The sequence below is a fragment of the Choloepus didactylus genome, chromosome 2, assembly GCF_015220235.1.
Source record: "Choloepus didactylus isolate mChoDid1 chromosome 2, mChoDid1.pri, whole genome shotgun sequence".
NCBI classification, from domain to species: domain Eukaryota; kingdom Metazoa; phylum Chordata; class Mammalia; order Pilosa; family Megalonychidae; genus Choloepus; species Choloepus didactylus.
Window position 1 is genome coordinate 174,001,445 of NC_051308.1, and position 24,644 is coordinate 174,026,088.

General features: G+C 35.5%; 1 protein-coding gene across 2 annotated transcripts in view; it reads left to right on the plus strand.

Annotated features, from left to right (window-relative positions):
* The window catches only part of PTGER3 (prostaglandin E receptor 3), a 111,196-nt gene that overhangs the window by 17,519 nt on the left and 69,033 nt on the right, over positions 1 to 24,644 (plus strand). For both annotated transcript variants that reach the window (XM_037826920.1, XM_037826921.1), the window contains exon 2: positions 17,186 to 17,365. In XM_037826920.1, coding sequence (XP_037682848.1) covers positions 17,186 to 17,365 — 180 coding nt within the window. The remainder of the gene's footprint in view (positions 1 to 17,185; positions 17,366 to 24,644) is intronic.

The window sequence follows — 24,644 nt, forward strand, 5'->3', positions numbered from 1 at the left end:
CAAACTGTTAAACAACAGGAATTTATTGGCTCAAAGTTTGGAAACTACAAGTTCAACATCAGGGTATCACCAGGCCATTCTTTCTCCCAGAGTTTGTAGTGCTCTTGTGCTGGCTTGCTGCAATCCATGGGGTTCCTTGGCTTTTTGGCCCATCTCTGCCTCCAATACATGGTGATCTTTGCATCTCTGGTCTCTACTGACTGATGGCATCCAAATTTCCTTTGCTCATAACAACTCCAGTCATATAGATTAAGGTGCATGCTGATTCAATTTGGCCTCATCTAAATAGGATCTTTGAAGATCCTATTCATAAATGAGTCCACACCCACAGGACTGGGGGGCTGGGACTTGAACATGCCTTCTCTCTACTCCATAGCACCTCTGCATACCTTTATCTTAACACTTAATTATGCACAGTTCAATTTATAATAATAGCAGTGGGGATGATTGCCCAGAGTAGGCAAATGCTTACTTTACAAAGGCTCTGTGCTAAGCATTTTACATAATCTTATTTTGTCCTTTCAGCACTCTTAGGGGATACTATATCTCCATTTTCAGATGAGGAAACTGGTTTTGAGATGTTAAGTAAATTTCCCGTGGTCACAAAACTAACAAGAAGTAGAACCAGCATTCAAATCCAGATTTGTCTAATTCTAGATCCTATGCTACTAACCACAGCTATAATATGGCCTCTCTTTTGTTAATGCCCATTTATTTATCTAAGCCACCGGTAAACTGTGAACTGCTTAAGAGCAGAAACTTTGCCTTATTTGCCTACAAATCTTCCTGGCCCATAGCAGCCAGGAAGATTGTAAATAAATGATTGTAGAATGAATTAAGAAAGAATGTTGAGATAAAGTGACAAGGACAGAGGATTTGGAATCAGAAGATAGAAGTATAAATTCTGACCTTCAGAGTTTTACATATATTAGATAGCTTTTAATCTTCACACAAATCCTGCAAAGTAGGTGATTATTTGTCCCCCATGTTTTCTATTTTAAAAAATGAAGCTTAGCTGGATAAGCAACTTGCTTTGTGGCCCTCAAATGGCAAATGTTTTTAATTTGAAAGCCACTACTCTAAATTGTATCTAATGAATAATGGGAACTAATTATACAGTAAAACTTGTGAGTATTTTTTAACAATTATGCCTTTCTCTTTATTTTTACTCAGTTTCAACATTGTTGTTAGTAATAAAAATTCTGGAAAAATAAAATACCTTTAGGATAGACAAGGTTGAGAGACACTATGAACTTACATATTTATTTAGTAGTGGAAGAGAGAGGTTAATTAGAGGCAGTGAGCGGAAGCATTATAAAACAACTGTCTGGTGTCAAAAGAAGAAGAAAACAAAGAGGATGTTTGGGAAGGTACCCAGGAAATATCAATTAAACAAGTAGGAGTTTTCGCAACAATGAGGAAACAGATGAAAACAACAAAGGAAGAGAAAAGCATAATGTTTCAGAAGATGCTCTTAAGTTTCACTGTACTTAAATTGTTCTTTGTGTTTATTAGAGATAGTGTAATGTAGTGCCTTTGGAATAAAAACATAACCTCAGTCCAAAAAGAGGGCAGTCTTCACAGTTGGCTAATCTAGAGGCTCAGCATTGTCTTCAAGGCTTGTCTCATCTCTCTTTTGCAGTCTACTGTGTTGGCCTCATCCTATTGCTTGTTCCCCTCAGGTGGTAGGATGGTTGGAAGAGAAAAGCTATATTCTCTATGACTTACTCTGAGAAACGAGGAAACTTTCCCCAGATGTCCTCAGCAGATGTCCTCTTGGATCTCACTGGCTAGAATTGGGTTACGTGACCATCCCTGACTCAGGTCCTTCCTAGAACTAGGAATGGGGTCTGCCCTGATGCACTTAGGCCCCAAAGAACTTAGATGTGCCATTGAGAAGGGGTGATAGGAGAATGGATGCTGGGTAGACAACCAATAGTGGATGCTACGAGATGACTAATATGCAGTTTAAGTGGGAGAATATATGTGGGAGACTCTTGGAAAGCATAAAGCACTAGACCTATGCTATCCACTATATTAGTCATGAAGTTACACAACGTTTTTGGGCACTTGAAATGTGATAAGTCCAAACTGATATGTGCTGTAAGTGTAAAATACATACTAGATTTTGAAGATTGAATAAAAAAACAGAATTTAAAATATATCATTAATAATGTTCATATTGATTGCCTGTTAGTATTTTGTATGTAGGGATTTGGTAAAACCTAGCTCCTCACTCCCCTTTAACCAGAACAGCTGGTATTAGTATTTAATACTAATACTATTAATAATAGTATTTTGGATGTATTGGGTAAATTAAAATATATTATTAAAATCAATTTCATGTGTTTCTTTTTACTATTTAAAAAAATATGGCCACTGGAAAATTTAAAAGCATAAATGTGGCTCATATTTGTAGCTCACATTATATTTCTATTGTGGACAGCACTGCATTAGACCAATGATTTTCTAATATGTTTTAGCTGGAGAAACTTTCAAGAAATGTTCTTAGAGAAACAAATAAAAGCAGCTGTTCTGTTTAAAGGGGAGTGGGGAGCTGGATTTTAACAAGTCCCTATAGAATCTATTCACCAATTCCTGCAGAACCATCCTTGAAAATACCTACATCAAGTATAGGCTTTAAAATCAAATCTCCAAAAGCATTTATTCTAAGATAATAGGAATAATTTTATAATTACTTGTCTCAGATCTGCCCTAATAGCACAAGTAGTGCAGTATAAACTGGCTTCATCAAGCTTCCACATTAAGGGGAAGGGAGCTAATGGCTTTAGGAGTTAGGGTCTATTTATCTTTTCACTGGAGCCTATAATCTTCAGAGGAGTTAGGCGTTTAAGTCATGGGAAAAATAGGCTTCTTCCTCACTTTCCTTCTTTCTGGTTCTGTTCAGTTTGCTAATGCTGTCATTTGCAGAATACCAGAAAATGGGTTGGCTTTTATAAAGGGGGTTTATTTGGTTACAAATTTATAGTCTTAAGACCATAAAATGGCCAAGGTAAGGCATTAACAACAGAGTACCTTCACTGAAGGATGACCTTTGTTATCCAGAAAACCTCTGTTAGCTGGGAAGGCACATGGCTAGTGTCTGCTTGCTCCCAGATTGTGTTTCAAAATGGCATTCTCCAAAATGTCTGCATCAGCTTCCAACAGCCGTCTTCAAAATGTCTGTCTCAGCTGCAGCTTCTCTGCAGAGTGTCACTCACAGTTGCTCCAAGTTCCTTCTGTTTGTCAGCTTTTTATATGGCTCCAGTGATTTAATTTAGACACACCCCGAATGGGTGGGGTAACATCTCCATGGAAATTATCCAATCAGAGGTCTTGCCCTCAGCTGATTGAGTCACATCCCCATGGAAACACTGATCCAATAGGTTCCAGCCTAATCAACACTAATACATCTGCCTCCACAAAATTGTATCAAAGATAATGGCATTTTGGGGGACATAATACATCCAAACTGGCACAGATTCCTATTATTTATTTTGCTGTCAGATCAAATGATAGTAATCCAGATAAATCAGCAGTTGAGACAAATACAGCCTAAGGAGGGAAAACACAGAAAATGAACAGGTTACAATTTCCAGTTTTCCTGCGTTACATATAATGTTAGCTACATCTTTTTCAGACTTCCTTCAAACCTTGTATAAAATTGTAAGGCTAACCATAATCTAAATGATGTTTTAAAATCTGATTTCCTGAGAAAGAAAAGCAGGATCTATTCTTCAGAAGAGCATCTGGAAAATAAAGTTTATGATTTGTAATGTAAATATCACATACATTTGATGGTTTCTGTCTGCCACTCACATATTGAGTGGAAAAAAAAAAAGTGAATGTGACAGTGTGTTGCAATGCTGCTGCATAAACCTTAATGGATAAAATGGATAAAAGGGACCTGTGCCACTCTTGGACCCAGCAAGTTCTTATTCTGTGGCAGGCCATAACCACACTCTTCCTAATTGATCTCATATATCTAGGAGAAAGTGGGGGATCTCTGATGCTTTTAAAATTTTACTAAACATATCAATAACAATAATAACAAAACAACAACCAATACTTACATAGTACTTACTATGAGTCAGGAACTATGAGTATTCTACAGTTTTGATGTATCCTTATATCTGTTATTACAGTGAACTGGTAAGGTGAGTGGGTTGTCTCTAATGCTGCTACTTTGTGTACCCAAAAGGAAAGAGTCATCAGCAATGTGTGAGCACAGAATTTCCTCTTCACAAAGCAAAACAGCAAAGATACAGGCTAAACCCCATTAACACAGCTCTTTTTAGAAAGGTTGAGGCTTCAGAAGCTGAGCTTCCTGACATGATCAGGAAATCACAAAATGTTCTTCTTGATGTAAAAGAAAAAGTGATGCCATTGTATGACACTTTAAGTCCCTTCCAACTGTGGATATGACAATAATTCAGTACCTATTTACAGGCAATAGAACAAGAGTTAACTATAAAGAAAGCTGGTAAATTTCACAAAGGGGGTGTGTTTGTTATTGGGAAAGAGAAAAGGAACTCATATGTTGTTAGAAAGTTCCTGAGGCCAGTACTGACTAGAAGCCTAACATTGGCACAGAATTTTGCAAGTGAAGTAAACTCTTATAGATGCATTATCTGTTAGACTCTGAGAGGCATTTTAAATATTTATTATTATATATGTTCTCAGATTTGCAAGCAAGAATTCAACTAGCAAGGAGTCCTAGAATCATATGTAAGACTGTTGTAGCAATAAAAGGACTCTTGACTTTCTATGTATAATAAGTCTGATAGCATGCATCCTTATTAAAGATGCTGTTGATATGCATAATATCTTCTTTTGCTTTTTCCCTGACCTCTATTTTTTCAGAAATATTATTAAATAAACAGTCAGTAGGAATTATCCCTGTCTTATAGATTCAAGATGATTTATAGGATTACTGCTGTTAACTAGATCCGAACACCAGAACATTTTACTTAAAATCAAGGATACTAAGGAGAAGTGCTTAAAGTCCATTAACAACAAGATTGAAGCTGTCGTCCAGACTAATTATAATAAGAGGGGTGGGGGGATTGAGGGAGAGGGAGGCCAAAGTCAGGAACAGGGATGAATATTGGTAGATTTGTCCATTAGATAAAAACTCCAGAATCTATTACTGCTTAATCAGTAGAATACACCATACCCTTTTTTCATTTGTTAATTCAAGAATATTTATTAGCCTACTATCTATCATATTCTAGGCTGTGCCCTAGCAATATACCTAAAAATATAGAAATATTCCCTGCCCTTGTAACAGTTTCTGTCTACTGGAAGAGACTAACAATTAAAAACAAGCTGTAACACAAAATATTATGGGTGGGATAAAGGAAGTAGAAATTTATGGGAGTCCATAGTAAGATTGAGTTTAAAGACTTTAGCCAGGGGAAACACCAGAAAAATTGATGTTTCAATTCCACACAAAAAAACAGATAGGAATTAGTCAAGTACAAAAGAGGGGAAAGAGAGTTACAAGACCTAGGGTCTACATTTCTGAAAGTCCAGAAGCAAGAAAGAATTGTCACTTTCAAAGAACTGAAAGAAGTTCAATATGGTTGAAGTAAGGGTGATAAATGGTGAGATATTAGGCTGAACATCTCAACAGGGGCCAAGTAATGTTGAATCTTGAAGGTCCATTTAGAGAGTTTGGGCTTTATACTCAGGGCAATGAGAAGCTACTGAAGAACTTTTCGAAGTGAAATAATCCACTCAGATTTGCATTTTAGGAGAATCCTTTCTAAGCAGCATGGACTGGCCCGAAACGGAGGCTGGTAGTTATGTAATAGACTATTGTGGTAGTTCAGACAAGAGATTGATGGTTGCATGGTTTTAGGGTCAATAGGAGTGGACAGGAGGGAAGTGATAGATTAAAAATATGTTAGGAGGTTAATTGGAGGCTTCATTGTTGATCAGATATGAGGAATATGGCAGATGGGGTGGAAGGGGGTGATATAGAAAGAAACAGAGAAATGAATAAAAAATGAATCAAGAATGACTCTTAGGTTTCTGTTTTTGGGAACTGCATGAACATTTACTCAGATAGGAAAGATTAGTGGAGAAGCAGCTTTGAGGAAGAAACAGTTTGGAACTTGTTGAATCTAATGTGAGACATCTAAGTGCAGCAGTTTTATAGGCAGCTAAACTGACCAGTCTGGAGCTCAGAGAAGAGGCCTAGCTTATAGCACATGGAGGATTTTTGAAGCCATTGGGGTGGAAGAGGTCATCCTTTGAAGTTCCAAACTGTTTCTTCCTCAAAGCTGCTTCTCCACTAATCTTTCCTATCTGAGTAAATGTTCATGCAGTTCCCAAAAACAGAAACCTAAGAGTCATTCTTGATTCATTTTTTATTCATTTCTCTGTTTCTTTCTATATCACCCCCTTCCACCCCATCTGCCATATTCCTCATATCTGATCAACAATGAAGCCTCCAATTAACCTCCTAATATATTTTTATATTACATATATATATATTATATATATTATTATATATATATTTGCATAGTGTTATAAGTTGAACTGTGCCCCCCTAAAAGATATATCCAAGTGCTACTCCCCACCACAATTCTGTTATTGTGACCATATTGGAAGTAGAGTCCCTGAAGATGAGATGAAAGATGAGGCCAAACTGGATTAAGGTGGCCCCTAATCCAATATGATTGGTGTCCTTATAAAAAGAGGGAAATTTGGACACAGAGACAGACAGACACAGGACGGAAAGCCAGGTGACAATGGAGGCAGATGCAAGCCAAGGAATACCAAGGAGTCCTGGCAAACCACCAAAATCTAGGAAGAGACCAAGAGAATTCTTCCCTACAGGGCTCAAAGATAGAACTTTGAGCAATACTAGCATTTTGGGGGATGGATAGAGAAACAGGAGCCCATACAGGAGGCTGCAAAGCAGCATCCAGAGAGGTAGCCAGAAAGCTAGTAAGAACATCAGATCCAAGTATTAGGGAAGCGTGTTTGAGGAAAGAGCTACAGTCAACTAGGTCTGATGTTACAGAGAAGTCAAGTGAAGTAAGGACTGATAAATGTCCAGTGGATTTAGCGACCTTGTTGGTGGCCTGGGGAACAGCCCTTTCTGAGGATTTGTTGGTGCTGAGGCCATGCTGTTGTGGGTTGAGGAATAAATGACAACTCTTTTGAAAAAGAGTAGGGGAAATGCATAGGGCAGTATCTGGGGTGGGGTGAGAATTCCATGGATGGTTTTAGTTTTTTAAAATGGGAGAAATTTAAACACACTAAAATAATAATGGGAAAGAGCCAAAAGAGAGAGAAGTTAAAGATGAAAGAAGGAGAGAATAATTGAGAAAATCAGGTATTCCAGTTTGCTAATGCTACCATTATGCAAAATACAGGAAATGGATTGGCTTTTATAAAATGGGATTATTTGGTTACAAAGTTACAGTCTTATGGCCATGCAAATGTCCAAACAAAGGCATCCACAGTAGGCTACCTTCACTGAAGAACACTGATGACATCTGGAAAACCTCTGTTAGCTGAGAGGGCACGTGGCTGTGTCTTCGTGTTCTGAGGTTGCGTTTCAAAATGGCATTCTCCAAAATGTTTCTAAGCTTCAGCTGCTCTGAGGTCCTTCTGTTTGTGAGCTTTTATAGGGCTCCAGTAAACTAATCAAGACCCATGCTGAATAGGCAGGGCCACACCTCCATGGAAATAATCTAATCAAAGGTGTTACCCACAGTTGGGTGGGTCACATCTCCATGGAAACAGCCTAATCAAAGATTCATATTTAATCATCACTAATACATTGGCCCCTACAAGAATGCATTAAAGAACATGGCTTTTTCTGGGGGACATAATGTTTCTAAACTGGCACATCAGGTTCCTAAATTTCACGATGAATAGGATCCAGGGCACAGAGAGAGTGTAGGCCATACACAGGAAATGGGTTACCACTTCCATTCAAACAAAAGGAAAGGAGGAATGGGTGACTGCAGAGGCTGAAGTTTGTGCTAAGAAGGTGAGTGGTTCTCCTTAAACAGCCTCTTCTTCCTTCCTGAGGTGGATTAGGAGAGTGGAGACTATGTGAAATCCCTTCTGTGGAGAATGGGAGAGAGAGCTGACTAGAGAACAAGATAAGGTTGGAGACCATGAATTCAAAGAGACCCCAATATGTCCAGATTCACTCAGTATTCATCCCAAGTCTAAGATATCTATTTGGTAAAGTCCTAGGAGGTAAATCCTCCCACAGCACAGATCCAAAAGAGCATGTCATTTTGACATTCTACAAAGTTAAATAAGAATTTATTATAGCAGGTTAGAACTGTAATCATTAGCCTACATTCTGTACTGACTGTGGCACAGGTAGGGATTTTTTTTTTTTTTTTTTTTTTTTTTTTTTTGGTCTGTCAATCACAGGGGCCAGGAATTTACCAACAAACATCACATTCCCTTTATTTGGCCATTATGTTTTTGTTAATTAAATTTGTTTTTAAATTGATTTAAGAGTGTCAGACTGTTTACCTATTTGTTGTTAACTTACACATAAACATTAACTACCCAAGAACTCAAGTTCAAATGACCCATTTATGGCTCTAGGGTGAATTGTGACACTAACATTTTATCCAATAAATTATTTAACAGGTTATAGTTTATAGCTAATATTCCAATTACTCTAAATTTGAAATGTTTTTCTGAGTGAAAATTAACATGTTTATTGTAGAGAATTTGGAAAATAAAGAGAACGTAAAGGGAACTCAAAAATCACTCTAAATCCTACCCAGAGATAATTGCTTGTAATATTTTTTCTGTATATGTATATATAGAGAGAGACTTGGTTTTTAAAATTAGATTATACTATGTAATAAACATGTTTTCACTTTTATCATCCTGAGCATTTCTTCAGGTAATTAAATATTCTTTAAAAACATGATTTTAAATTGTAGCATTGGAATTGCATATCTATTATGCATATCAGTGGATCCTCCCTAATTTAAGCAGTGTCCTATTGTTGGCTATTTAGGTTTTCTAATTCTCTACTTTTATATTGAGGTGAATGTCCCTGCACACAAAGCTTACTCCATATCTGATTCTTTTCTTGCTAATTTAGCTGCTTTTAACTGTCGCTGGTGCTATGGCTCCCTGGGTGAATGATAAGTGGGATTGCGAATTTAGGTTTTAAATGAAACTGTTTTGGGGGAGGGAAAAAAAACCGTTTTATATCTAAATATTTTCAGGAATAAGTGATCCTTAAATCTTGACAGTCATGTATTCTATACATGTCTATTTGTATTGACACCGAGAAAAAGGGTTTGAAATATAATGAAGATACTTCTCCTAAAGTGTATTTCAAGGCTAATCTATCATCTATAATCCAAGGGATGGATACTTTCATAGAGTAGACTTTGTCCTCTCCCTTTCAGTAAGAATTTGAACATTTACTTAGTTACTGATGTTCTGTGGCTGGTCTAACAAAAAGAAACGTTTATATACTAAGCTATACAGAGCCAAATCACAGAGAATTTACAATTCATACTAATCGAGTGGGAGCTTCTCAAGGAGCAAATAATGTGCTGGAAGGCTGTGGGCTTCCTTGCAATTTTAAGCTTCACTTTGTAGTGACTAGATAATGATTCTGCATTTACAGTAACCAAACATTTTTATAGTGCAAATTTGAGGGTTTTTTTTTTTTTAAATTACTTTTACTATTAGGTAACAATTTAAGAAAAGTAGAAATACAGACAATAAATTTATTTCTTTGTTATATTTCCCAAAACTCTGGTTGTTCTCCTGTTTCTCATGCCAAAGCATTATGTTTTGGAATAGTGCAATAGTGCCTGGGGTTTGGGAGGAGGCCTGCTATGTACATGGAAGGTGGTAATTATTCCTATATTGTTTTAAGTTTTGTGTTTTTTTTTTTTTTTTTTTTTTTGCAACTGCACTCTTAGATGAGAAGATACATATTAAGCAGTTATTAATCATATTTAAGAGAATGGAGAAATTAAGATCCAAGTTAGGTAACTGGTCTTGAAACTAGAAATAGAGCTGAAGCAGATTTTTGGAAAGTCTTTAACTCTTGGTTAGTGTGTTGGTCTAAAGACTGTTGTTTCTATTCCCTCCCCATTTCTCCCCCCACCCTCCCGCAAAAACCCACCCTCCAAAGCCTCATGAATCTAGTCCCTTGTCCTCTTATACTGTTCACTAACTTTGTAATTTCCCTCTCCACTCCATTCATCCCTAACCAAAAGACACATTTATGGCTTTCCTTAAAAGGAATTTTGCCTTTAATTCCATTCTTTTTACCATTAGATTTCTTTTCTGTTCCAAATTCAATCCTTATTCATTTTCCAGCTTTGTCCCAGAAATGAGAAAAATTTCACTGTAGAATTAGATTTACAGGCCATCCAGCCCAACCCCATTGTTTACTAGTGAATTTAATAAAGCCCAGAAGGTAAATGACTTGCCTAAGGTCATAAATGGTGGCAGAGCCAGCAGTAGAATTTAGTTCTTCTGATTCCTAGTCCATTGTCATTCTATATAAATATAATATATGTATAAATATGTATTATATAAATATACATAAATGCATATTATATAAATATATATAAATATACTATATATATAAAATAATATATATAATTAAATAATAGTAAAGGTAAAATTCTTTTTTTAAAAAAAATGTTTATGAGCTGTTTATTTGCAAATTTTCCAGATTAGATAAGGTAGGCAAAGCTGCTGAAATGGTGGAGTGTGAGATGCTGAGAATTTGGCAACCTGGGAATAGAGTTGTAACCAGACTGGAAAGACTACTTATGTGTTACAAATCTACAGTGACGCTTCTTCCCAGGAAATCCTTCAAATTATGTAATTAAGTAGTTTAAAGGGCCCAGACTGGTTTTAGTGTATTATAATGTAATACATTTATTAAACTATTGGGGGAGTTTCCAGTAGAACAGGTTATTCTACCCTAGCCTAACCACAGAGAATAATGGAAAACAAAACAACATAGATAAAAATTGACTTGTGAAGAAAGTTCTCTTAAATGCTTATATTATGAATAACCTGGAAATGCCTTCAAACCACAAAATGGAGCCAAAGAACAGCTAACCAATTTCATTCCCTCTCCCTACAAATTAATTTTCCTGGGTTTACTCATTTGTCATCTTCCACTGACATTTGTGGCATATAACCCAAGGCACTTTGAGCCTAGAAGTGAAGTACCGAAGATTTTTAAATGTGTTAGTATAAATCCTGCTGCAATAAAATCCAAATACAGAATATTAACAGTCTCCCTGGTTAGCTCTTTTCACATTTAGTAGAACGTTATCACATTCAAGAGACAAATCACCTGCTTCCTAAAAGAATGGCGCGGGATAACTGAGCTCAATACTAGCCAGGGATGGAGTTTTTAGGAGTCACTGGTGTAGTTGTGTTCCTGGTTATCAGTGGGTACAGAAAGAGCTCTCTATTCTTGCTGATAACCAGGAGAGAGGCAGGAGGGACTGGGAGAGTCATGGAGCCTGGGGAAGATGCTGGCAGAAGAGCTGCTGCTCTGTTCAGCCAGATTTGGTTTCACCACTCCCTTGCCCGGATCATTATATGACATTGTTCAGGAGGAACAATCCTGCAAGGAATATGTATGTTTGCTAAAAAAATAGCCTCTTTTCCTGGTAAACCTTTGCTGGCTATGAGTTGTGCTTTTTATTTGTCCCTTCTCTGCTGTAAAAGGAGTAGAATTGGACAACTAGGATTAATTAATTCTACAGTAAATCTACATGAGCATGCCATAGTTTTCTTCCAAATCTGTAGAGTCTAAAAGAATATTTGCAAACACATAGAAAAATTGTAAGCACTGTTTAATTCCTTAAATATAGGGGAGTCAACAAATGCAGGCTGCTTTGCATTTATGTTCAAAATTAGACTAGGAATTTGGTTCTCTACCTCCAGCCTTACCCCCATTAGGAAATGGGAATATCATACTCACTGCTTCTAATTTCAGTTATCTCCATTCTTGCATATCTCATGATTTCTGGGAAAAACTAGAGTGTGTCTCCTCTACTGCCAGCTACTGCTTAGAGGGCTTGGTTTCTTAATTTCATAGTTACCGCATTGCTAATCATAAATTATGGAAAATTACACTGTACTTACCAATGTAAGGCATGTGAAACCTATATTAGCCTCTCAATATAATTAATTTAAAAATAATTAAGGAGGTCTTTGTAACGTGACTGAAATCCCATTTTAATAAGTAATTTAAAAAAAAATTCCTAATTATAAAAATTTGGGAAATGCAACACTTATTTTATGAAAAAGTGAAAATGTAATTTAAGTGAGTTTTTAGATCATTCTAGACCAGGCCCCGAACACTTCCTAGAATATAGTTAGTGGTCAAATGTATTTATTCGATGAAGAGAGAGACAAAACTTTTTCAATATTTATAGAAAGAGGAAAAAATGAGTTAATTGGCAGATGTGTTTCTTTCAAGGCAATTTAATTGAAAATATGAATTTTGCACCTTTTGGTCAAGCACATTGAAATCTAACTGATGCCACTAGAGTAAAAGACATTCATTTTTATATGTTGCACATTTAGAAATTGAGAAAATTTAGACAGGAGTGAGGATGATGTTTACTTGTATTTTATTTATATTCCAAGAAAGGTTTTCTAAGCAAATGAACAATGTAAACAAGTCTGCTAGGATGTTTTATCTGTGAGAGAGAAGAAATTGTTTTCAGGCACATTCGTTCCCATTCCTCTTTCACATTTGTTAGGCACTCACTATGTGAGTGTGTTATTTTTCTACTGCTCCTCTAACAAATTACTCCAAATTTGGATGCTTAAAACAATGCCAATCTATTCTCTTACAATTGTGTAAATTAAAAGTCATCATGGGTCTCACTGGATTAAATGAAGGCTGCATTTCTTTCTGGAGGCTCTAGGGGAGGATCTGTTTCTTTCTCTTTTCCATCTTCCAGAGGTTGCACACATTACTTGGTTTGTGACTTTCTTTTTCTCTCTTCTATGCCAGCAACTTTGCATCTCTCTGACTCTTCATCTGTAGTAATATCTCCCTCTGCACACAGCTGAGAAAATTTCTCAGATTTTAAGAACTTATGTGATTATATTGAACCCATCTAGATAATCCAGTATTATCTCCCCATATCAAAATTCCTAATCACATCTGCAAAGTCCTTTTTGCCATGCAAGGTAACAAGTTGACAGGTTCCAGGAATTACGACACAGACATCTTTGACAGGCCATTGTTTTGCCTACCCCAATGGGAGGCAGTGTTCATTTTTCAGGATTATGAGACAGAATCAGAAGATAATACTTTTTTTTACAAGTTGGAGGTTTGTGGCAACCCTGCATTGAGAAGTCTATTGGCACCATTTTTTCCAATAGCACATGCTCACTTCATGTCTCCGTGTCACATTTTGGTAATTCTGGCAATATTTCAATTTTTTTTCATTATTATTATATCTGTATGGTAGTATGTGATCAACGGTCTTTGCTGTTACTTTTGTAATATATAAGATGGTGAGCTTAATCCACAAATGTTGTGTGTGTCCTGACTGCTCTACCGACTGGCTATTCCCTATCTCTCTCCCTCTCCTTGAGCTCTCTATTCTCTGAGACCCAACAATATTGAAATTAGACCAATTAATAACCTTTCAGTGACCTCTAAGTGTTCAAGTGAAAGGAAGAGTCATATGTCTCTCACTTTAAATTGAAAGCTAGAAATGATTAAGCGTAGTGAGGAAGGGATGTCAAAAGCTGGGAGAGGCCAAAAGCTAGGCCTCTTGCACCAGTTAGTCAAGTTGTGAATGCAAAGGAAACATTCTTGAAGGAAATTAAAAGTGCTACTCCAATGAACACATAAAATAAGGAAGCAAAACAGCCTTATTGCTGAGAGGAAGAACAGAAGATCCAACCAGCCCAAATAGTTCCTTAAGCCAAAGCCAAATCCAGAGCAAGGCCCTAACTCTCTTCAATTCTAAGAAGGCTGAGAGATGTGAGGAAGCTGCAGAAGAAAGTCTTAATCTATCAGAAGTTGGTTCATGAGGTTTAAGGAAAGAAGCCATCTCTATAACATGAAAGTGCAAGCTGAAGCAGTAAGTGCTGACATAGAAGCTACAGCCAGTTATATAGAAGATCTAGCTAAGATGATTGATCTACACTAAAGAATAGATTGTCAGTCTAGACAGAACAGCCTTCTATTGGAAGAAGACGCCATCTAGGACTTTCATGTCTAGAGAGAAGAAGTCAATGGCTGGCTTCAAAGCTTCAAAAGAACAGGCTGATCTCTTATTAAGGGCTAATGCAGTTGGTGACTTCAAGTTGAAGCCAATGCTTATTTACTAATCCAAAAATCTTAGGACCCTTAAGAATGATGCTAAATCTACTCTGCCTGTGCTCTGTAAATGGAAAAACAATGCCTGGATGACAGTACATCTGTTTACAACATGGTTTCCTGAATATTTTAAGCCCAATATTGAGACCTACTGCTCAGAAAAAAAAGACTCCTTTCAAAATACGACTGCTCATTGACAATGTACCTGGTCACTCCAGAGCTCTGATGGAGATTTACAATGAGATTAATGTTTCCTTGCCTTCTAACACAACATTCATTCTGCATCCCAATGATCAAGGAGTCATTTTGACTTTCAAGTCTTATTGAAGATATGTATTTTGTAAGGCTATAGCTGTCATAGATTTTAATTCCTTTGATGGTTCTGGGAAAAGTCAATTGAAACCTTCTGAAAAGGATTCACTATTGTAGATGCCATTAAGAACATTCATGATTCATGCGAGGAGATCAAAATATCAACATTCACAGGAGTTTGGAAGAAGTTGATTCCAACCCTCATGGATAACTTTGAGGTATTCAAGACTTCAGTGGAGGAAGTGACTGCAGATGTGATGGAAAGGGCTAGAGAACTAGAATTGGAAGTAGAACCTGAAGATGTGACTGAATTGCTGCAAATCTCATGATAAAACTTGAATGAGGAGTTGCTTATGGATGAGCATAAAAAGCGTTTCTTGAGATGGAATCTATTCCTGTTGAAGATGCTGTGAACATTGTTGAAATGACAACAAATGATTTAGAACATTATATAAACTTAGTTGATAAAGCAGAAGCAGGGTTTGATAGGATAGACTTCAATTTTGGAAGAAATGCTACTGTGGGTAAAAGGCTATCAAACATCATTGCATTCTACAGAGAATCTTTCATGAAAGGAAGAGTCAGTGAATGTGGCAAACATCACTCTTTCTTATTTTAAGAAATTGCCATAGCCACCCCAACCTTCAGCAACCAGTACCCTGATTCATCAGCAGCCAATCAACATTGGGTCAAGACCCTTGATCAGCAAAAAGATTAAACTCACTGAAGGCTCAGATGATGGTTAGCATTTTTTAGTAATAAAGTATTTTTTTAATTAAGGTAGGTACATTGATTTTTAAGACAATGTTATTACATACCGAACAGACTACAGTAAGGTGTAAACAGAACTTTTATATGCATTGGAAAACCAAAATATTCATATGTCTTGCTGTATTATAATACTCTCTTTCTTGAGGTGGTCTAGAACCAAACCTGCAGTATCTCCAAGGTATGCCTGTAATTCGGATGAGAGAGGGATCTCAACAAGACCAAAAGACAGTTCAGAGGATGAGACAACAGAAGCATTCAAGGATGACTCTGAAATTTTGAAGAAGAGTGACTTTGTAAGAATGAAGGTGCCATTGTTGGAATTGTGGGTATCTAGTTAGATATATTTGAGATGCTCAGGGATGTTGAATTCTATTTGGGATATGTGACCTGCAGACAGAGCATCAAAATAATTGTGGCCCTCAAGAGAGATTGGATCCAATAGAAATGTACTTTGAACCACAAATTCAAAGCCCATATGTAATTTAAAATTTTCTAGTAGCCACATAAATAAAACATAAAAAGAAAGAACACATTAATTTAATAATGTATTTTTTTATTTAGCTCAATATATCTATCATCATTTTATTGTATAATCAACATTACATGTTCTAACATCTCAATTTGGACCAGCCACATTTCAAGTGCTCAATAGCCACATGTGGCTAGTGGTACTGTATTTGTGCAGGTCTAGAAAGATAAATTTAGGAGTCAGGTTCAAAGTCAGCACTCTTCTTTGCTTGCTAATAATGTGAACCCATTTTGGGTTGGTTGGTTGTTTTTTTGCTATTATGAACAACAGTTTTGGTGTAAGAATTTGGGGACAATGTATTCCTAAGAATAGTGTTGTTGACAATATATTCCTAGGAATAGTGTTCCAGATGAAATAGTGCCAAATTGCTTTCCAAAGTGGTTGCTCCAGTTTATACTAGTAGTAGTGTGTAAAAGAGTTCTCATTGCTCTACATCCTTATTAACACTTGGTATAGTTATATCTATTTATATTTATCGATCCAACGGGCATAAAATGGTGTGTGTGTGTGTGAGTGTGGAAGGGGAGATAGGCTGGGAGGATGACACACACAAAAAGTAAAATACAGTGGGTCATAAGCTATTAAGTGAACCTGGTTTAAGCCTAGCTCTGCCATTTCATATCTTCAAACCCGTTTCTGCAGCTGTAAAAAACAGGTGGTAATAGCACCTATCTCATATTGCTTATTAAATGTATATGATGAACTTGGCACAGTGTCTTGCAAAGAGAAAGGATTCAATAAATGCTAGTGGCATTAATAGCAACATTATTGTTATATGTTATCATTACTGTTATTGCTATTATTTTCCCCTCTCTTGCTTCTACTTTTTCTTCCATAATTCTTATTAGTTAGAACTACTAAGATTTAAGGTTAAATATATTTTGATTTTGTTGAAGTGCTGTCTTTCACTTGGGTCTGTCAACCTATGGGTGTTTTACTGAAACAAGACAAATGACTTTTGCTAATTTTCACGTGTTGTCTTAAAGCTTCTCAAATTCCAAGTACCAAGAGCCCAAGGACATGCACTTTTTAGCTGCCTTATGCTGAATAGCCAAAAATCCACAGGAATGTCTTGTGTAATTCAGGGATATGTTCTATGGGTATAAATGTTGCTTAAATTAATCATTTCAATCCAATACCAATTTATTGAAAACTATGTGTAAAGTACTACAGAGATGAGATGCATATGCCTTTAATAATCTTTGGAACTATTGTTTGTCTCTCTTTTTTAGATAATGTTGTTGAAAATGATCTTCAACGAGACATCAGTTGAGCACTGCAAGACTCATACAGAAAGGCAGGAAGAATGCAACTTTTTCTTAATAGCTGTTCGCCTGGCTTCACTGAACCAGATTTTGAATCCCTGGGTTTATCTGCTGCTAAGAAAGATCCTTCTTCAAAAGTTTTGCCAGGTAGCAAATGCTGTCTTCAGCTGCTCTAGTGACGGACAAAAAGGGCAGCCTATTTCATTATCCAATGAAGTAATACATACAGGAACATAAAAGAGAATATTTAATCAACTAGCATGTTCACAGTTTGGTAAAAGAAAACCCTAAACCTTACTGTGAATTTAGGCATCTTGGGCATGCCATTGTTTATAAACTGAAGTGGAATTTTTGATATAAGGCTAAATGGTCTCAGAAGCATAGATAATCCCCTATGTGCCAAAAACATTGAGACACAAACAAAGGATAAAATATTAATAACAGTCTAGTATTTTTGGGTTTCTGCCATTTGTAGCTGAAATGTGTGATTATTTATGTGATGAACACATTTAAAAAAAATGATCTTGGTTTGTTTGGGGGAAGATATTTAATATTCCAGTATGCCGAGTACATGGGATTTAACTGCACATATCATTGAAGACAAGGGGATGATGGTTTGTTTTTGTTTGGGGACATTGGTCTTCTCTGTTCTCTTTCGCTGTCTTTCTCACTTTCCCTTTGTGACACCCTCTTTTTTTCCTTATGTATTTAAAAGGTTGAATTAGGATGAAAACAAATTTATAATGTATTAGAATGTTCATTGTACTGATGTTACTTAAATATTGTTCAATATGTCAAATTAGCTCCTAACATTATGAAGTTTAAGTTTTGTTAGGTTGGTAATTAAGTTTACCTTTATCTGAGTAAGAGCAAATTTCATTTGTTTCAAATATGGTGGGGTTTGACTACCCAAGTTGCTAAATGTTCTTCCTTTTGAGTACATTTTGCATTCCTACAAATCTGGAGAAGATTCATGAAACTAATCCATGAAAGTCAATGAAGTGATTTTTCAGTGTTTTATGTTTGGACTGAGTTGGCCACTAAATATATGTATTCTGGTTAATTACTTATCCTGACTTTTCCACCAAAAAGAATTCTCCAGGTTTTTGGATCGCTAAAGACCAACTCTGATTCTAAGACCAACAAACATTTTGAAGTGTTAGTTAGGACTTTATGCTATTAAACTTTATCTGCTATTATTATTGATAAGAAAATCAGTAATATTGATCCCCTTACAGTCATTCCTCTTCCCTCCTCAAAGTGGCGCTATCCAAATATTTATTGTTAAATGTTTTTCCTACAGTCCACATTTATACAAACCTTGATAGCTAAGCTTGACATCTTTGTGGCACAAGTAGATCACTACATTAAGTTTTGAGAATTGCACTTTTTAAAACAGTCTCCCCAGCAAACACAAAGTTCACTCAAGTTAGTCCTACACAAAATACTCTTCATAGTCTTTGGTGCATTCATTTTGTAAACCCATAACCCATTCACATTTTTTGTGAATATCTTAACTTGTGTTTATTTCATTGTTTCCCTTGTTATTTTTTTTTTCCCTTGTGTTCAGGGTGCATTTGGGAAAATTAATTTTAGCAGCTGCAGCATATCTGTTAGATTAATGTATATACCAGTGTAGGCAAATCAGAAATAATCAACTTAATTTAATGTACCAAATTGAGTGAAAGGACAAGGTCTACTAAGTGTTCTTATGTAATTTAAGATGGTTCCACCAGTGTAAATTTTGGAAAAGATGATAAATAACCTACACTAAAACCCTGAACTCTATGCCACAGAATTGGGTTATCCCAAGGTCACCTCATGGGGTATAACACAAAACTACCCTAGAATCTCACCTTGTCACAATTTAGCAAATAACAGAATTTGGTCAATAAATTATGTCCATTTTAGAAAAAGGTGCATGCAAATGACTTATAATAAGGAAGTTTTACCTCTTAGGTGGTCCTCTGAATCTTGGTTACAGTCAGATGGACACATAAGTGTGAGTTTAGGTGGTTTGAGTGTGATCGGGTTATTCCTTCTAGCATCTTGTTGGCAACTGGAATATAGAAAGTGTTCAATAAATAGATGTTCGGTGAATGAATGAATTAAAGTCTGCCAAACGGAGTTTGCATCGGGGATGCATACACCATATGGTTAAAGGGTGCATGCCATTATAGTTCATAAAGCTGAAAAAGTGAATAATCTCTACTTATTTAATTACAGAAATACGAATTTATCTTCAAATGTTTAGTGTCAACTGCTGTACAGCAAAGTGCTTTATTTGTAATAATAATTTAAGAGACAAATACTTCCAAACGGTAATGGAGATTACTGTCAAAGGAATGTCACTTTTCATCAAACCACAGAAGTACAAAAAGACAAAAGAGCCTGAAACTTATCCTTAACTAAAAACAGATTCCTGCCCAGGGAATTCTTGGTGGGAGTGGACTAATAGCAGTTTTTGAAAAAGCATGAAAAGGAGGTGGAAAAGGAAGAAATTATGTAAATGGCCTGTGAGATTTATCTATGCAAAGATTTGTGAGTCCAGGGAAAACATAATAAGAAATGAAAATCACTAATGATTTCAGCCTTTGGATGATCATTGAGGCTAGTTTTCAAAGATGTTGTGCAAATGCTGTATATGTGGTTAAAAAGAGGACATCTACAGTCGTTGCAGAAGGATATGTCTAAGTTTCAATTTATTGGCCTTTAAGTTCACTTTTCTATATTTAGTTTATCCATGAATATATCTGAACAGGAAAAAAATGTGTACCTAAATTATGACACATCCTAAAATGTACAATATTGGTTCAAAAGAAAACAAAACAAAGCTAGAAGTTTAGGAAAGATATGAGTGAATGATGAAATAAATATAAATATAAAATCATGAGTGCCTATTGTACAAAGCAGTCCTGATTTTCCAAACATTGAAATTTACACAGCTGGGCTGTGTCACAGAAAGGAATGTTGATGTAATATCCCACAAGAACAGTTTACTTTTCAAATAAAACAGCTATAGTGGAAGTCTTAAAAGTATTTTTAAGTTGAAGAAACAAAACATATTATCTCAAGATTTACCAAGTTTACCTAATGCTGTATACCAAGATATTCTAAGCAAATTTAAGTGTTTAACCATGCCAAATTTAAATTACTATGAAGTAAAAAGGTGTGCATATATTTCTACATAACATTTCTTTATTATATTTAAAGATATATAATTATGTATATTATAAAGATATGTAATATATATATACAAAGATCTCTTGACCATGTTACAGAAAGAAATTGTAAAAGTTCATGTAAAAATTAACTAAAAAGACCTTGTAACCATGCTGCTGACATTGAGTAATAGTCAGACTAAAAGTTCTGACAAGACAGTATTTTAACGTGGTCAATCTGTAGACGTATCCTATTATTCAGGCCTTTTTCTTATTCAATACTTTTTAGCTTGTTGCTGTGTTGTGAATTATTTTTTTTGACCCCAAATTAGCCATCAGCTTTCAGTCTTCCCCACATCATCAGTCATTTAATAGGTCTTTTGCATTGGGATTAATAGAGACAGAAAATTTTAAAATTTTGCTTTTTGAAAATTTTAGGCACCTATATTATCTACTTATTTTCGTACTATAATCCCAACAGCTTCTGAAAAACACAAGATATTAGGAGATGAGTGACACAGAGAGACTGCAGAGTATTTATACTACTGACATGTTAAAGGCTTAATTTTGAATAATTAAAAATTGTTTTATTTGTATAAAAGTTTTGACTATCAACCATGCCAGATCATCATAGATGCTCTTCTGTTACTTGTTTTGTGATTGTCTCAAAATCTGCTAAAATTGAGGTCAGACAAATGTACATAATTGTACAATGAATGTAATTACATAATTTTAAAATTGAAGAACATTTAATACTGCAGCCAAGTCCATAGGACTGTTTTCTGAGGTGTAATAAAATGTTGATAAGAAGTAGCATACCTCTGTGTTGCAACAGAGAATTAGGAAAAATATTTGAATTAAAGCTTCATTATTTTGGTATTACTTATATAGATATATCACTTCATGAAAAAGTTCATCTTCACCTGATTACATCCGCCAAAATAGCATTAATTTTATTATGAATTCTTATCATTAGTTATAAAGTAAAATCTTTCACATTTCTTCCCTGAATGCCTTTTTAAAAAATTGTGTTTACCTTGACTAAAACTGAAGAAAGTAAAAAGAGTAGTTCAGGGTGAAAGGAAGACTGAGACTACACACATCTATGGCAGACTTTGATAAGTTTAGAATTCAGGCATTTCTTCAAAAAAAAAAAAAAATCAATGATCTATTTTCAGGGAAAAGTTACCAGGCTTCACGCTTGCATTGAAGTAAGATTGGAAGATACCTTCAAAACAAGTGATTTAATATTTCCTTTCTTACTTGACCCTGTTCTCTACTCTCTGAGGAATGAAAGAACCCAGAACTTTTATTTTACATGTTCTCTGTTTTCTATTTCCTAAAATAGAGATTTTATTTAAAAGCATGTAATTTATACAAGTTTAGTTTATCTCTTAATTATAAGATAAGCAGAATGTATTACCAAAGATTCTCTAGAAATAATCCAATCAGATATATATCTCATTCACTTATATGTCACACATTTTCTTTACTGAGGATGAACATCTTTCTTCATTGAGAATAAAATTATTTTTTAAAAATTTTGCGTCAATCAGTTTCATATAATGAGCAACTCAAATATTTACTGGATTACATATTTCTTCATTAAGAATGAAACTCTTCCCTCAAATCCCTCATCTCCAACCTGTTTATCCATTCTCTCATAGGGAGAAAGTAACAGAAATTCAAACTATTGGTGAATTTGGGATTGTTTATAGGAGGCGAGAGAACTGATTAATATTTCTAATATTCAGTGTCCTAAAATATATGATACAGCTTTGAATCTGTTTTTTAACAAGTCAGCTTTTGGTGAAGCAACTTTATTACAGGAGTAAAGATAGGAAGAACAGAGATCACCATCAGGAGCAAATCAGCCTTTTCATGCTTTTTGAGCACTTTGGAGATGATCCCATCTCTAAAATTATTTTCAAATGTGCAGCTCCTAAATCCCATTGTCAATTGCTTTAAAATTAGAATACTTTGGTTCTTTAATTAAAATGAATATATAGCCAAAGCTAGTCAATCACCAAAACTTAATAGTAACTTGAAAATAGTTCCTTTATATAGCTTTCAATTTCTTTGGAAATCAAAAGTGTAATATTTGTAGGAAAAAAAGTGCACATGACTTACTGGTGCACTTTAATTTTCTTTCTTCTTTTGAAAGTATACTCTTCTGGGGTAGGCATGAGGGTAAGAGAAATATGTGAAGGAAAACCTGTAGATGCCCAACCTGTTAAAATTCTTCCTCCTTTTAGGCCATACCACGGGTACAAAGAAAGGAAGGTACCACATTTATCTTTGCACACTTGGGCATCAGTAGGGTGAAGTGAGGAGGGGCAGGGTTCTTTTCTGTAAGAGTAGGTGTTAAGTTCATTCAGTTCATCACTGACTACTTAACTCTCTTCCTTCCCAATCATCTCCACCCAAGAATCATATATGTTCATAATATCTACATAATAGAGAAAAAGAAATAGTTTACCTTCTCCCTCTCCTTTTACCAAATGTTTTAATACAAATAACATAAAGTTGAACATTCCTTTAAGCCATCAAATTAAAATTAGGTAGTGATTATCTTAATCTGTTTAAAACAATGAATGTATGTATTATTTATGTGATTTGTCAAGAACTGCAATTATTGGCACTTTAATCAATAATGTAAAGCTCAGTATAGAAAGTATGTTTCTCCACCTTTTCTTTTCAGCAGCCTTAACTGCTGGTTAAGTGGGAAGGTATGCTTTTGTCACCTCTATGTAAAGTCTTTTGCAGAGTTTTCTTAAGTCTATTTAAACATATCTTCCAGTGCATTTTAAAGACTTGTCTTGAATATTACGGTGACTAAGTATAAAAGAGTTATAAAGAGTACATTAGAATTTTGATGGCATTCAAATCATAGCTAGTCTGTATATTTAATAAATGTATGTTATTTATGTTGTGTTTGTCAATGGAAAATAAAGCTGGATATTCTGAAAAGTCCCTGTCATTTTTTCCGGATGCCAACTCATGTCAGGAAAATATTTTACTTATATTAAGTATTTTGCTAAAATTCTATTTGACATACCTTGTCAAATAACAGCACAATGTTACGTAAAAGCATTATGCTAGTTAAAACAATTAAATCATTTTGATTTATGTTCTCTAATTACATATGGCACTAACTATTGTTGATTTGCCATAAATGAGATGCTCTTTTTCCATTTTTGACATACTTATTAATGTTATAATTCCAGATTTTTTTATTAACGGAAAAACACACTTATAAATTACTTTAAGCATTACTTTCTTGTGGATGCTAATATAATCCCTGGGCAGCCAAAATAAGAATTGCCCCTGTCTGTAGTCAGACTGTTTAACAGACTTGTACTTGGGTACCTGTGTGAGTTGAATGCTGGGCTGCCCTACTACCCTGCCCATGTGTTTATTTGCTCACTTTACTTTTTCCTTCTCCAATGAAAGGAGAAGTTCTGTAGAATGTAGACTACAAAGACAACCTCATTAAAAGTAGCTCATTGAGCTTGCCCTCCTTCCCCCCAAGACAAGGCATGTATGGAGAGCTCTTTCCATGGCTTCTCCTCCACCCCTTTCCAACTGAGTGAGTCCTAGGCCCCTGGACCAGATCTTAAGGTCTCTACAAGTATTGTAATGCAGTGTTTCAGGAAAAAGTCATTATGGCTACCTTCTGGTAGGCCAGAAATTTCCACCACAGCACTGGTGAGCCTATGGCCATGGAGTAAGACATTCCCGTTTCATGTCCTTAGAGGGCATAAGGCTGGATATCCTTGGAGGCCCTGTGTTTATCTATAATAGTTTTGAGTCAATCCAGTCTGGAGGAATGCACTGAGAATCCAAGCCACTCCCCCAAGCTTATTCCTTTTTTCAAAAATATTTATTATATACCTATCATGTGCCAAATATTCTGCTAGGTACTAAGACACAAGGATGAATTAAAAAAAAAGAAAAACAGATTTCAAAGAACTTATAATCTAGGGGGAATAAGCACTAGTTTGATCTGAACTACAGTTAGAATAAACACGTGGTACTAGGAGAGTACATGGGAAGGGGTGTGAAGCTAAGATGGGGAATAGTTTCTTGAAGAAGGTGATATTTAATCTGTGTTTTGGAGAAACAAGTAGGGTGAATTCAGAAGGGAAGGACATTTTAGGATATCTTTTTCACTTCCCTCTGCCTATAGCATTATAATTTGCAAGGTCGCTCTCAAATTAACCAACTTCTAGTGACTCAGTGAGGAATGTGAGTCTGAATGGAGA